At 43.8% G+C, this 15,295-nt stretch overlaps 1 protein-coding gene across 1 annotated transcript in view; it reads right to left on the bottom strand.

Moving 5' to 3' along the window:
• MAOA (monoamine oxidase A) overlaps positions 1 to 14,387 on the bottom strand; it is a 56,282-nt gene extending 41,895 nt beyond the window's left edge. The window contains exon 1 of the mRNA XM_038759990.1: positions 14,265 to 14,387. Within this exon, the coding sequence (XP_038615918.1) occupies positions 14,265 to 14,310 (46 nt within the window). The 5' untranslated portion in view covers positions 14,311 to 14,387. The remainder of the gene's footprint in view (positions 1 to 14,264) is intronic.
• Between the last annotated feature and the right edge of the window lie 908 nt (positions 14,388 to 15,295).

Below are 15,295 nucleotides of genomic sequence, written 5' to 3'. Positions count from 1 at the left end.
ATTAGGTCACCATCCCAAGATTTGTGCCTTCCCTCGTTCTCTCAAAGGCCTGGGGGGAGGTTAAAGTCCTACTGCATTCTAGGACATCAGTATTGCAAACCCCAGCATGCTAAGGGTCTAAACTTAACATGCTCCAGCTCAGATGTGTCTGTCTAAGCATTTCTCTCCCTTTCTCTTTCCCTCTCCTCTGATTTCCTCCTTTCTCCCCCCACAACTTCCCCTGTCCCCTCAAAGCTCCACCCCAATTAATGTCCCAGGTTTGCCATGGCACTCTAAATGAAAAACGGAGCCCTGTTTGGATGTGTTTCTCAAAATGCCTGCGACTATAAGATCAGTCTATACGATTCAACAACAGTTTTTTGGGTTTTTTGATGGTATTTGTTAAGCACTTACTATGTGCAAAGCACGGTTGTTTGCCTCTGCTAGAAGCAGTGCGGCTAAGTGGAAAGAGCACAGGACTGGGAGTCTGAAGACCTGGGTTCTAATCCTGACTGTCACCTGCTGTGTGACTCTGGGTAATCAAAATAACATAGACTGGTGTTTAAGTGCTTTCTGGGTGTCAAGTGCTGTACCAAGCACTGGTGTAGACAAGAGATAACCAGGTCAGACACTTCACTCCACAGTCAAAATAGAGGGGAGAACAGATATCGAATTTTCATGTTACAGATGAGGAAATTCAGGCCATACAGGTGTAAGCTCAATGTGGGCAGGGAATGTGTCTACCAATTCTGTTACAGTGTACTTGTGTACTCTCACAAGTGCTTAGTACAGTGCTCTGCACACAATAAACACTTAATAAATATGATTTTTTGAGGGACAGATAAATTGATTGATCTGCCCAAAGTCAACCAGCAGGAAGGTGGAAGAGCCAGGATTAGAACCCAGTTCCTCTGACTCCCATGCACATGCTCTTTCCACTAGGCCAAACTTCTTCTCTGTGCTTCAGTTTCCTCATCTGTAAAATAGGGATTAAATACCAACCTCTCTCCCCCTTGAACTCTGAGCTCCACATGGAACAAGGACTGTTTTAATTGTGCTTTATCTACCTCACGTTGTAAGTGTTTAAGAAACATCACAATTATTATTTTTAATTACTAGCTAGAGTTAACCTGCAGAGCTATCTTGGGCAATATCTTGAAACTGTTCTTCATATTACAGTAGATTTCTCTGAAATCTTCCCACATACATAAGATGGAAGTCTCTCTTTTGGGAGGCAGGATCCCAGTTCTACCCTGGAAATTACTGGTCTTTTCTAGAAGGTTCTTTGGCAACAAACCTATTGGTATGGACCAGGAAACCAGTCCCTGGAAATTGATAAACAATCACTAAGCATGCAAGGACATGTTTAGTAAGTGAAGTTATACTGTCTCCTCCAAAGGGGAGGAAAGTGGATTTTATACAAACAAATTTTTCCCCTCTCACTCCTCATTTTATTCTTGTTTATCTTCTGGTTTTCAGATGTACAATGAGAAGGAACATCAGTGCTTTAATGTGATAAAACAAAGTGAATCTATTTTTTAAAATAAAGCTTTGTTTAGGGTTTCAGGCAGTGAAAGTCTAGTTGTTATTAGATCAGGATAAACAAGATGATTTGCACGGGCTCTACAGCAGTTTCCTTGGCAACCTCAAACCAAGCTCTAGCCACTTAAAGTCACTGTATATAGAAAAGATATTCCAATTTACTTAGCCATGAAGCTAGACATAAAATGACACAACTTCCATTTCAAACCATCATTTCACACACACCTTCAAAATGGTAATAAAAGGAACATGACTATAATTCAGATGAGGTGGGTTTTTGCATTGAATGGAAATTTTAGACAGAAGATGGATTCATTCATCTTAAATCAGACTGTAATTATTGAGTGGTCAAGGTCTTGGACAATACTGAATTTGTTTTGTTGTGTCCTTGGCATGCCCAGTGAAAATAAACAGATGGTTTTGGTTTTAAGATTTCTAATGACATCACTAAAAGCTACATTTTGCCAACATAATCCAAATCAGAAACATTTTCATTTTATCTGGGTCTTGAGAGCAGTAGTTCTCAATTAGTTAATGACTGGCTCCCATTTCCCACAGGTCCTCTCCTGGCTGCCTGATTCTCACTCTAGAATTTTAAAAGTTGCAAACATACCCGACAACCTAGCAGTATCATGAAACCATTTCAGTCAGTCAGTCATTCGTATTTATGGATTTAATGTGTCTATCAACTCTGCTAATTGTAGTTTCCCAAGTGCTTAGTACAGTGCTCTGCACACAGTAAACAATCAATAGATGAGCGATTGACTGATCACTGCCTCTATATTCACCCTCAAAGGTAGACGTTTTCTCAAATCCTAACTATCCAAACTTGGTGACACAAGATGGATTTTGAAAACAGGCTATCAGTCGGAAGAACTTAATGTAACATTATGTCACCAAAGAAGGCGGCAGATTTACCTCCTGGGTTTTCCTGGCTGGATAAATATCAGACCCTGGTGGTAGGTTTTAAAAAAAATACTGCCAAGTTCAGTAGATCTGTAGTCCCACATACCCTCTCGTAAATGGGCTATGGGGTGAGTCTACTGCTGGGAATACGAAGACCTCAGTTTTAAACTGTATGGGACAGTTAAATCTCTTAGTACACTGCTTCCTCGCATCTGTAAAATATGGGACCTTTTGAACCCTTCCTTCTTCAAAGGGTTTTTGCCAAGAAAAAACAGGGACAAAGTGTGCCTCAAAATACAAGTGAAGACAAAATAGATGATAATACTTGCAAAAATAGTTCTGACTGTCATTCTTAAATTGGGGCTCTAAATTTTACTGGAGTGAGTGATAGAGAAGAAGCCTTCAGAGACATCTCCATGAAATAAATGTCTGTAGTATTTTGCCCCACTCTATTTTACACACATGTATTTTCTCATGCAGAGAATAAGGTTAGTTCTCCAAAAGGAGAAAAATTTCATCCTTTGGGAGTCGATGACTCAATTTCTAATGATATCTGGAAGGTATCCTTTCTCTTATAAACCACCTCTTTGTCTTATTTCATTTTAGCACACACTGACCTCCCTCAGATGAGGAGAAATGACATTACCGTGAAAATTTTACAGACTTCAAGTACCCCCTGCTCTCTACATTCCTAGAAATTTCTAATATGACGTCACTTTGAGTACATTTCCCTAGAAGTTCTGAGGGCTTCTTAAGTTCACTGCTGGATATTTCCTAACCAAACAGACAGAAAGTACCGACATCTTTAAAGAATCTTCTTAAAGTAGGGCATCAGCAACCCTTCTTGAGGTGGGGGAGTGAGTGCATGCTAGGACTGCAATGATTAGCTCAATAGCCATTGTTGCCAAATCTCACCCTGACCCAGCTATGACATTAAGCTTTCCGTTGTCATCCTAATGCCCAAGAAAAGGAAAATCTCCCTTTTCACGATATTTTTTTCAGCTAAGCACTGAGGACCAACAATTAACCGGAGGGCATGACTTCTATACCAGCCTACACTCCAGCAAGTCTTCCCCATCACATGACCTTTATTGGTGTCACAAAGTTGAATGATATGATAATAATAATAAATAATAATAATGGAATTTACTAGGCACTGAGGTAGATACCAAATCACCAAATCACGACATCAGATGCAGTTCCTGTCCCAAACAGCGGTATGTCATGGAATTCCCCTATCTAGACAGCTCATCATCTAATAACACAAGGGTAGTCAACGACAATGGAATCGAGAAAGCTAGCAAATCCTACTGGACCCTGATGGAAGGTAGCACCATTAAGGCAGTAAGATTAAGTCCAAACCGAAAGTCTCTCGAGCCACCACAGGATCCCAACTTTCAATATCGTGATCCTATGTAGACTCAGCAGGGACCCCACAACCAATTCTCAACACAGCTCTGCCACTCATCTGCTGTTTGGCCTTGGACAGGTCAGTTAACTTCCCTATGCCTCAGTTACCTCACCTGGAAAATGGGGATTAAGTCTGTGAGCCCCCTCATGGATCCAGGAATATGTCCAATCTGATTAGCTTGTATCTACCTACCCCAGAACTTAGTACAGGGCCTGGCACACAATAAGCACTTGAAAAATGATATTTTAAAAAAAATTTCAATATGAGCAGATGAACATTACACTTCTGTACAAATTTTGCTTTGCTACAAAAGTCACAACTCAAATGCTGACAAATTATTACATACAGTGGACTTTCGACTATCATGCCTGTCTCAGTTTTGCATTTAATGGCCTATCTCCAAACAAACCAACTCATGGTTCACAGCTTATCTTGCTTTTTCTTAATTTTACATGGCAAGTGACACTAATTTCTTGTTAGCCTTCTAACATGGCTTCAATCCATCCGAAATTTAATGAAATTTAATGAAATTTACTTCATGGTGAGAAGCAGCATCGTTTAGCGGAAACAGTACGGGCCTGGGAGTCAGGGGACCCGGATTCAAATCCTGACCCTGCCACTTGCCTGCTGCGTGACCTCAGGCAAGTGGCTTAACTTCTCTGGTCCTGATTCCTCATCTACCAAATGGGTATTAGATCCCTGTTCTCCTTGTCAGCTCTCTGTGGGCAGAGAATGTGTCTACCAACTCCCCCAAACCTGTACTGTGCTTGGTACGAAATAAGTGCTCAATAAGTAGGACTGATTGAGTCTACTTAGAGTGTGAAGTCCATGTGAGTCAGAGACTACGTCCAGTCTGATTATCATGCATTTACCCCAGCAATTAGGACAGGGTTTGGCACACAGTAAGTGTTGAAAAAATTCCACAATTATTATATTATTGAATCTTTCACAGCATCATTTCCTCCCAAATTTGTTTCCTTCCAAACTGATGGAAGGAAATTTCACTCCCTCATCACACCAATCCAAAATAAAGAATTTCACATAAAATTTGTTTTACACACTTTTACTGGGGGACTATAAGACTCCCCTCCTCCTCCATTCTGGGAATATAAACCGGAAATATAAGCCTCCCCTTCTCCACTGACTCCAATGACTTACCATTTACCATTTCTGATTTTTTTCCTAAGCAGCAAGTGCTAAACAATAGTTAACTGCTTGGAGAAATTCCAGATGTGTTTCAGTTAAAAAGGGAAATTGTGGCATAAGAAGAGCACAACCAGCCATTTTAGAAGTGAAACTGCTATCCTACAACCCAGACTGTTTTGTTTCCTTTTTGGCAGGGGAGGAGTCCCTCCCTTAGATGAAGGGTAAGGAGTTAACCTATGGACAAAAATTTCATAACCCCTGCCTGAAATTTGCTTTAAAAGACTAAACAAAGGAATAGTATAGTATTTCAGGAGCACCTTTGGTGAGCAAAGCACTGCATAAGTGCCTGAGAGAATACAATGGATTTTTCTTTGCGGGGGTAGGAGGGGGTGGGGAGAAGAGACAATCTCCTTTGCAAAACTCCTCTTTTCTTCCAGCCTATCACTCTGAATTTGTTCCTTAGGTCATTCACTTTTTTTTTAACCCAAATGCTTCTCTCCACAGTTCTCAACTAGCAATCTAGTTCCCATTAGATTGTAACACTTCCCTTTAGTCCAAACCTTTATCCATGTCGAAAAACTATACAAAGTCCCCGAAATGAGCCAGTGCACCTCAGGAGCATAAAAATAATAATAATAATTACGGTTCTTGTTGAGCTCTTACTATGTCCCAAGCATTGTTCTAAACACTGGGGTAGATACAAGTTAATTAGGTTGGACACAGTCCTTGTCTGACATGGAGCTCAAACATCATCATTTATTGAGCACCCTATTTTTTATGGCATCTGTTAAGTGCTTATTATGTGCCAGGCATTGTTCTAAGCACTGGGATAGATACACACTAATCAGGTTGAACACAGTCCATGTCCCACATGGGGCTCACGGTCTTAATCCCCATTTTACAGATGAGATAACTGAGGCTCAGAGAACTGACTTGCCCAAGGGTACACAACAGACATGCGGCAGAGCTGGGATTAGAACCCAGGTCCTCCTGACTCTCAGGCCCACATTGTATGCAGAGCACTGTACAAGGTAGGCCCTTGGGAGCACTCATGAAAACTAGAGTAGCTCACCCTATCTTGGTTGGAATTTCTCCTGACATTCCATTCTGCCTCTGCATCAGCTCCAAGACCATGCTATAGCTGCACATCAGAGTGTGGAGTGTTCCAAGACTGCCCTTACTGTCAGGGTTTTTTTTGTAGGGGCCTGTAATAATAACAATAATAACGGCATTTGATAAGTGCTTACTATGTGCCAAGCACTGTTCTAACTGTTGGGGTAGGTACAAAGTATTCAGGTTGGACACAGTTCCTGTCCCACATGGGGCTCACAGTCTTAATTCCCATTTTACAGATAAGGTAACTAAGGCACAAAGAAGAGAAGTGACTTGCCCAAAGCCACACAGCAGACATGTGGCAGAGCTGGGGTCAGAACCCATGTTCTCTGATTCCCAGGCCTGTGGTCCTTCCACTAGGTCATGCTGTTTCTCCAAGCTTTTAGATGCTATTCACTACATCTCAGATAGTGAGCCTCCATGAGGGACAGAGACCGTGTCTGAATCCCACTTGCACATTCTCTCCCTGCACTCAGTAAGGTGCTCTGCACACAGGAAGTGCTTAATAAATAGTATTCTACTACTCCTTCAAGCGCCTGCTGCGTAACGAGGCACTGGAAGAGTATTTATATTTATGTCCGTAAAAGCTGATCTTTGGTTTGTGCTTCCAAACTTCATATAATGACTTTATATAATCAATGACGTTTATACAACTTATAATTCACCATATTAATATAGCAAATTATTTAGTATAGCTAATTATTAATGATGAAATCTAGTTGTAAAATAAGATAACACATAATGACTATGTATTGATAATGAAGGTATATAATGGTTAATATATAAGGTTAATATAATGAAGGTATGGTATCTGAATGTAAACAATAAAAATAACTGAAATGTCCTGTACCATTTAATGCTGCCCCCTGGTTTTCAAATATTCACTCCCCAAAGTTTGTGCATTAAGCAGTGTTCACAGTAATGAACACCCATGACAGTCAAGCGCTATGAATGAGGCCAGACTATTGCCTGTATCTACCCCAGTGCTTAGTACAGTGCCTGGCACATAGCAAGTGCTTAACAAATACCATTATCATTATTACTATAGACTGAATGCCCAATACAGTCCAAGAGGCGTCGAGGATCAGAAGGATTCTTGGGTCCTGAGAGAGGCAAACAATGGCCCCTCAGGAAATATTGGTTGACAGTGATCCAAGAAATACAGATGGCCATAGATCTGGCCATTGGACTGGTGACCCTGCATGATGATGTTTAATTATATTCTTCAGAGTCCCAGATGGAAATGAAGCCTCTTGACTCCAGCAACGATGCAATGTACTGTTGGCAAGTCCCCTGAAAATTGGCTTGCACTGGTACAAAACCAACCAAGGGGCTCTCTGCCCCCCCACCCCCACCCCGCCTACCCACCCACAACTAGGGAAAAGTTACAGAAAGGAGTGGAAGGCAAACCAAGACCCACTGTGTTCTCAGTGATGCCTTTCGTTGGCCTGATATCAATCAATCAATGGTATTTATTGAGTGCTTATTGTGTGCAGAGCACTAGGCTAAGCCATGGGAGAAGACAGAGTTGGTAGTCTTGTTCCCTGCCCATAACAATACCACTCTTTCTATTCATTACTTTATGTTTAATTAAGCAGAACAGTATTAGCAGCTCCTTATGCTAAACTGTAAGCTCACTGTGGGTAAGGAACCTGTCTACCAACTCTGTTGTATTGTACTTTCCCAAGCACTTTAGTACACAGTAAGCACTCAATAAATACCAATGATTGCTGGATTTAAAGCACTAAAAGAGACATACATTGTGACAAATAAAAATACATACACAGACACACACACACATGCACTGTAAACTTGGGAAGGATTTTAAAACGTTTCTAAAATTGCTCTTGACTGTTTTCTAGGTATTTTTAATAGGAGAAAGCTAGTTAACAATAGTATTTATTGAGGTCAAGTACTGAAAGTTGAGTAATTTTCTAATCAGAACACAAGAAATGGCCAGTAGGGTTTCCAGGGTGAAAGGGTGGTACCTGAATTTGTGGGGTAGGATAGGGAAGGGACCCCAACCAGCTTTTCTGGGACTTCTTATACAGGAGCCAAGTTCTGGCTTATTTCCAATCCCCCTTTAAGATTATAAGCTCCCCAAGAGCAGAGCTTGAGTCTACTAACTGTAATGTACTTGCCTAAATGCTCTGTACAGTTTATGTGCTCAATAAATACCACTGATTGATTGCTTCCAGCACTATAGACACCTCTTGGGTGCAATGCACTGGGCTAAACATTTATGAAAGCATACTGTAATGAAGTGACACATTTCTTGACCACAGGGAGTTTACACTCTAAAAAGGGGAGATAGACATAAAAATGTTTACCACAGGAGTTTAACCAAAAAGTGACTGAATGTACAACTGAAAATTTTGCATGCTAAGTGCTTAAAAGTGCTCTCGCCTGTGTGTTTATGTATAGAGTCCCAACCTTATGTCATGAGGCTTTTATTTCCAAGTTAGACACAAACTCAGAGTGCTGTTTTGATGACTTCCCAGATGCCTCCCCAAAAAAAAAAATCTGAAAGAAAAAATAAGGCTAGCATATCAAGACTGGGTTAAAGTGGACTTCTGGAGTTTATTTATTTATTTATTTATTCAATCGTATTTATTGAGCACTTACTGTGCACAGAGCACTGTACTAAGCGCTTGGGAAGTACAAGTTGGCAACATATAGAGACGGTCCCTACCCAACAGCGGGCGCACAGTCTAGAAAAATCCAAAGCTATTTCACCATTTATGGGGGGTAAAAGCACGAAACACAAAATATTTCTCATTTATACTCACAAAAGGACTGATCAGGAAAATGGGATGTAATATGGTTAATAGCCTTCTGTGAGTAGCCAAAGGCTGATGTAGTCATTTAATTAAGCCAAGAAAAATTTAATTTCTATTAATGTGGATCAATTCTAGGTAATGACATTTGTGGTTGTACTTTTCCAGGACCTATATTTTCGTTAAATAGTCTAAAATATTTTCTTTATGCAGCAACTGAAAATTGCAGCTGCTGACCACCCTGAGGATAGTGCTTTGCACACATTAGGTGCTCAGTAAGTACCACAGGATTGAAGAACCAAGGCTCTTTGCTTTGTGCATTAGAACCACTGGCATATTTATAGACACCCCCCCTCCGCCCCCCCCCACTATAAAGTCCTTGAGGCATTGCTCAGCAGTGGAAAGATTCACCCCATGTTCTCAGCAAGAGTGCTTGGATGTAGCCAATTTCATTTCCCTGATTCACTTTATGCCCTATAAATCACCTAAGCACCCAGCAGAGAGTTTTACTTAATTTCAACCTGAAGATATTTACATATATGTATTATATACATATATAATATATATAAACACCCACAGAAAGAGAAAGACAGACAAAGAGGGAGGGAGAGACACAAAGAGGGAAGGAGAGAGAGAAAGAAAGAGAAATGTTTCTGGAAAGTCTTTGTAAGCACTTTGAGGGCAGGGATCATATCTACCTACTCCATAGTACTCTCCCACTCGCTTAGTACAATACACTGTGCTCAATAAATATCAATGACATTGATTTTTCTGGAAAGTAATAGGATCCCTTTATAAGATGAGAAACAGTGTAGTCTAAATCTTCCAGCTCCTCTAACATCACTCAGTTCAGCACCCTCCTAGCTAGGCCAGTTTGTAGTCTCTGGTAGCTATGACATGTCCATCATTTTCCAAGTGGGACTCCCAGTTAGAGCACCAGTAACCTAGTGGCCACTGTACTTTAAAGACACAGTCGGTGGGAACTCTCTTATAGCTTCACCCCAAGTGTTCACTGTCTCCAGGCCCTGACTCTTGTATCTGGAACTCCCAGACGCCACAAGGAAGCATCTGGGTGCCTAAGGGCTGGCTGCTGAGGCTTGGTCAAAACCCAAATACCTCATCCTCCACTCTGCTAGCAAGTTGACAAACAGGAAGGTTCCGAGTATAACGCTCTTTCCATCACACTCCTTGCCTCCAAACCGATAACCAATAAGTACTTGGTTAGAGATTCAACAGCAAGAGAGTATGTACAAAGGAATCCCAAACTAGGTCCAGAAAAGAAACACCTATCCCTGATTCGGAACTTGTTCCTTATCAAAACCCAGAGTTCACGGCTATTCTTGCTTGCCATGCCTATCAGTACAGTGCCCACTGGTATTTCCCAAGCGGTTCACACGGTTAACTCCTAGCAGAACTGGTGAACACCAGCTTTCCATACTCAGTCCCTTCAGATGCCTTAAGTGTAGTAACTGAAGTATCTGTTAAGTACTTGCTATGTGCCAAGAACTGTACTAGAACTGGGCTAGATACAAGATCATCAGGGCCCACATGGGGATCACAGCCTAAGTAGGAAAGAGAACAGATAAGGGTACACATACAGAGAAGTTAAGTGACTTTCTCAGGGTCACACAGCAATGGCAGATCTGAGATCAGAACCCAGGTTCTCTGACACCCAGGCTTGTGCTCTTTCCTTAAGCACTTAGTACAGTGTTCTGCACACAGTAAGCACTCAATAAATATGACTGAATGAATGAATTAGGCGGAGCAGCCGACTTCTAACTCCTTGGAGCTCTGGGATTACTCCCACCATTTCTCTAACCAGCTCTTCTTTGCCAAATTTCTCCCCTGTAATTGGCTGTGCTCTAGATGATGGCCAGGGACCATGTCTAACACCCACCTTTGTACCCATCCCCAGTGCTTAGTACAGTGTTTTGCACGCAGTGAGTGCTTAATGCTATAAATCGAATGAGTGTTTACTGTGTGCAGAACACGGTTCTAAGCACTTGCAAGAGAACACTATAATGGAGCTGGTAGACACGTTCCCTGCCCACAAGGAGCTTACAGTCTCCTGGCTACCCCTCTGAAGAGTAGTTTCCCTGTCCTAGAAACGTCTGGGATCTTGCCACTCCTTCAGACACGCAGGCTCCACACTAGCTCACGAGAAGCAGCGTGGCTCAGTGGAAAGAGCATGGGCTTTGGAGTCAGAGGTCATGGGTTCAAATCCCAGCTCCGTGAATTGTCAGCTGTGTGACTTTGGGCAAGTCACTTAACTTCTCTGTGCCTCAGTTACCTCATCTGTAAAATGGGGATTAAGACTGTGAGCCCCCCATGGGACAACCTGATCACCCTGTAACCTCCCCAGCACTTAGAACAGTGCTTTGCACATAGTAAGCACTTAATAAATGCCATTATTATTATTATGTTGTACAGAAGAGAACCTCAAACACAAACCAGTTGCAGAGGAATTTGCGAAGAAAGCAAGAGACGTAAGGCAGGAAGAGGATAGTAAGAAAGTGCATAAAGAAGCACAGAGTAAGAGAAACATAAGCTCTTAGTACAGTGTTCTACACATAGCCAGTGCTCAATAAATACCATTTATTGACTGATAGATAAAAAAAAACTGCCCACTTTCCACTGTAACCGACCAAAGCTCCAAATCGCTGCCCTGGGAAGGATGATTCACTCCAGAAATCATACAGTACAAAACTAAAGCTCTTTATGATATTATGTCCTCGTCGTTTTTTTAACAGATCAAAAGTCTGGTTGGGCAGAAGCAGCATTTTATTGCCCAGGAGGGGCAGAAACATGGACTGTGGAGGGAGGTCCCTCCTGAAGCATTTTATACTCCCCTGCCAAGGAGTCCTGGGACTCCTTTCAGTAACAGTTGCTAGATGGAAAATTCCTTGAGGGCAGGGATCCTGTCTGTTAAACTGTGTACCTCCCCCAAGAGCTTAATATAGTTCTTTGCACACAATAAATAAGCACTTAATAAACAGCTCTGATTGAATGATTAAGCCTTCATGGATGGAGACACTGAGGTCCTTCCAGCCTAGCAGCTCGTGATGGAAGCCAAAGTGAAAGGGCTTCAGTGGGGCAGTAAAAAAAAAAGAAACGTTATTTGTTAGGTGCTTACTATGCGTGAAGAACTGTTCTAAGCACTAGGGTAGATACAAAGTAATCAGGTTGCCCCACATGGGGCTTACAGTCTTAATCCCCATTTTACAGATGAGGCAACTGAGGCCCATAGAAATGAAGTGACTTGCCCTAGACCACAGAGCAGACAAGAGGCGGAGCCGGGATTAGAACCCACGTCTTCTGACTCCCAAGCCCGGGCTCTTGCCACTAAGCCACAAAATGTGCCACAAACCCTTTGAACCCCAGTTTCCTCTTCTCCCATAAATTCCCATGGAGAGTTCCTTTGGGAGGTAAACATCCCTCACCCTGAACCAGCCAGATCTGAAGAGTGACTTGGGAACTGCCACCAGAAGCAGAATGGCTTAGTGCAAAGAGCACGGGCTTGGGAGTCGGAGGATGCGGGTTCTAATTCTGGCTCCGCCACTTGTCTGCTGTGTGACCTTGGGCAAACCACGTCACTTCTCTGGGCCTCAGTTACCTCATCTATAAAATGGGGGTTAAGACGGTGAGCCCCATGTGAGACATGGACTCTGTCCAACCTGATTAGCTTGTATCTAACCCAGTGCATAGAACAATGCCTGGCATAGAAGAGCTTAACAGATACCATAAAAAATAGGGGTGCTCAATAAATGATGATGCTTGAGCCCCACAATAATTATGGTATTTGTTAATTGCTTACGATGTGCCAAGCACTGTTCTAAGCACTGGAGCACTATGTCAGAGAAGGACTGTGCCCAACCTGATAAGCTTGTATCTTGAGAAGCAGTGTGGCATAATAGAAAGAGCCCAGGCTTGGGAGTCAGAGGTCACGGGTTCTAATCTCAGCCCTGCCACTTGTCAGCTGTGTGACCCTCAGCAAGTCACTTCACTAGGCCTCAGTTACCTCATCTGTCAAATGGGGATCAAGACTGGGAGCCCCACGTGGGACAACCTGATTACCATGTATCTACCCCAGCGCTTAGAACAGTGTTCGGCACATAGTAAGCAGTTAACAAATACCAACATTATCATTATTACTATTCACTGAATGGTATTTATTGAGTGCTATCTGTGTGAAGAGCACTGTGCTAAGCGCTTGGAAAGTACAATTCGGCAACAGGTAGGGCCAATCCCTACCCAACAAAGGGCTCACCTCCAGCGTTTAGAACAGTGGGTAGGGGCCGTCTCTATATGTTGCCGATTTGAACTTCCCAAGTGCTTAGTCCAGTGCTCTGCACACAGTAAGCGCTCAATAAACGCGACTGAATGAGTGAATGAATGAACAGTGCTTGGCGCATAGTAAGCGCGTGGTTTAGCGGAAAGAACCTGGGCTTGGGAGGGAGTCAGAGGTCATGGGTTCTAATCCCGACTTGTCAGCTGTGTAACTTTGGGCAAGTCACTTCACTTCTCTGGGCCTCAGTGACCTCACCTGTAAAATGGGGATTACTAAGGCTGGGAGCCCCATGTGGGACAATCTAGTTACCTTGTATCACCCCCAGCGTTCAGAACACATAGTAAACGCTTAACAAATACCCGGACTATTATTATTAATAACAAAAACCATAATTATTATTATTATTTATTTATTCCCCTTTGCCAGTTTGCACAATCCCACGTCAACTACTCCCTCCCTTTCGGCCAGCGGGCCCTGCCCTCCTGCCCTGGGGCGGGGAAGCTCGACCAAACCCCCCAAAACCCGGAGTTTTCGTGCTGGGGGGCGGGGACGATGCGGAATTGCGAATCCCGGGCTCAGCCCCTCCGTCCCCACCAACAGCCAGCGACGGATTCGTGCCCTCAACCGTGGGTGCGGAGCACTGTGCGAAGCGCTTGGCAGAGTACAATTCGGATGGAAGGACCATTTCGGGGAAGGACATTAGAGGGGCGGGGGGGGGGGGGTGGCCATTGGGAAGCCTCCCAGTGTTGCCCGCACTCGCAAACAGCGTTTAGAACAGTGCTTTGCACATAGCAAGCGCTTAATAAATGCCATAATTATTATTATTAAACATACACAGACACCGACAACCACATAAGCGCCCCAGGACCGAGGACCAGGGTCTGCCATGCCAGTCAATCAATCAATCAATCGTATTTATTGAGCACTGTACTAAGCGCTTGGGAAGTCCAAGTTGGCAACATCTAGAGGCAGTCCCTACCCAACAGTGGGTTCACAGGCTAAAAGGGGGAGACAGAGGACAAAACCAAACATACCAACAAAATAAAATCAATAGAATAGAGAGGTACAAGTAAGGCACGACCGTACGGTTTTCCGGACCGACCTGAGATGCCTCCCCCGACCACCACCACGTCGAATAGGCTGCTCATGGTGGCCGTGCTGGCCTCCCCCTGCCCTCCTCCCGCGGCGTCCACTATATGGCCAGTCCCGGGCGGCCCGGGCCCGGAGCTCCGCCCCGGCGGGACGCGCCACAAAAGGGGGACTGGCCTGGTCGGGATGGGGGTGGGAATGGGGGTGGGAATGGGGGCACGGCCTAGAGGGAATGGGGCGTGCCCTGGTATGGACGTGCCCTAGAGGGAATGAGGCGGGGCCTAGACGGAATAGGGGGGCTGGTGGGGCGGGGCCTACATCATCATCATAATGATGGCATTTGTTCACTTCATTCATTCATTCAAGCGTATTTATTGAGCGCTTACTATGTGCAGAGCACTGTACTAAGCGCTTAGGAAGTCCAAGTCGGCCACCTATAGAGACGGTCCCTACCCAACAGTGGGCTCACAGTCTAGAAGGGGGAGACAGAGAACAACAATCAATCAATCGTATTTATTGAGCGCTTACTGTGTGCAGAGCACTGTACTAGGCGCTTGGGAAGTACAAGTTGGCAACATCTAGAGACACTCCCTACCCAACAGTGGGCTCACAGTCTAAAAGGCGGAGACAGAGAACAAAACCAAACATACTAACAAAATAAAATAAATAGAATAGATATGTACAAGTAAAATGAATAGAGTAATAAATATGTACAAACATACATATATACAGGTGCTGTGGGGAAGAGAAGGAGGTAATATGGGGGGATGGAGAGGGGGACGAGGGGGAGAGGAAGGAAGGGGCTCAGTCTGGGAAGGCCTCCTGGAGGAGGTGAGCTCTCAGTAGGGCCTTGAAGGGAGGAAGAGAGCTAGCTTGGCGGATTGGCAGAGGGAGGGCATTCCAGGCCAGGGGGATGACGTGGGCCGGGAGTCGATGGCGGGACAGGCGAGAATGAGGCACAGTGAGGAGATTGGCGGCAGAGGAGCGGAGGGTGCGGGCTGGGCAGTAGAAGGAGAGAAGGGAGGTGAGGTAGGAGGGGGCGAG

Source organism: Tachyglossus aculeatus, chromosome 18, assembly GCF_015852505.1.
Source record: "Tachyglossus aculeatus isolate mTacAcu1 chromosome 18, mTacAcu1.pri, whole genome shotgun sequence".
NCBI lineage: Eukaryota > Metazoa > Chordata > Mammalia > Monotremata > Tachyglossidae > Tachyglossus > Tachyglossus aculeatus.
The sequence above is the reverse complement of the archived record's forward strand: the minus strand, read 5'-3'. Positions and strand labels throughout refer to the sequence as shown.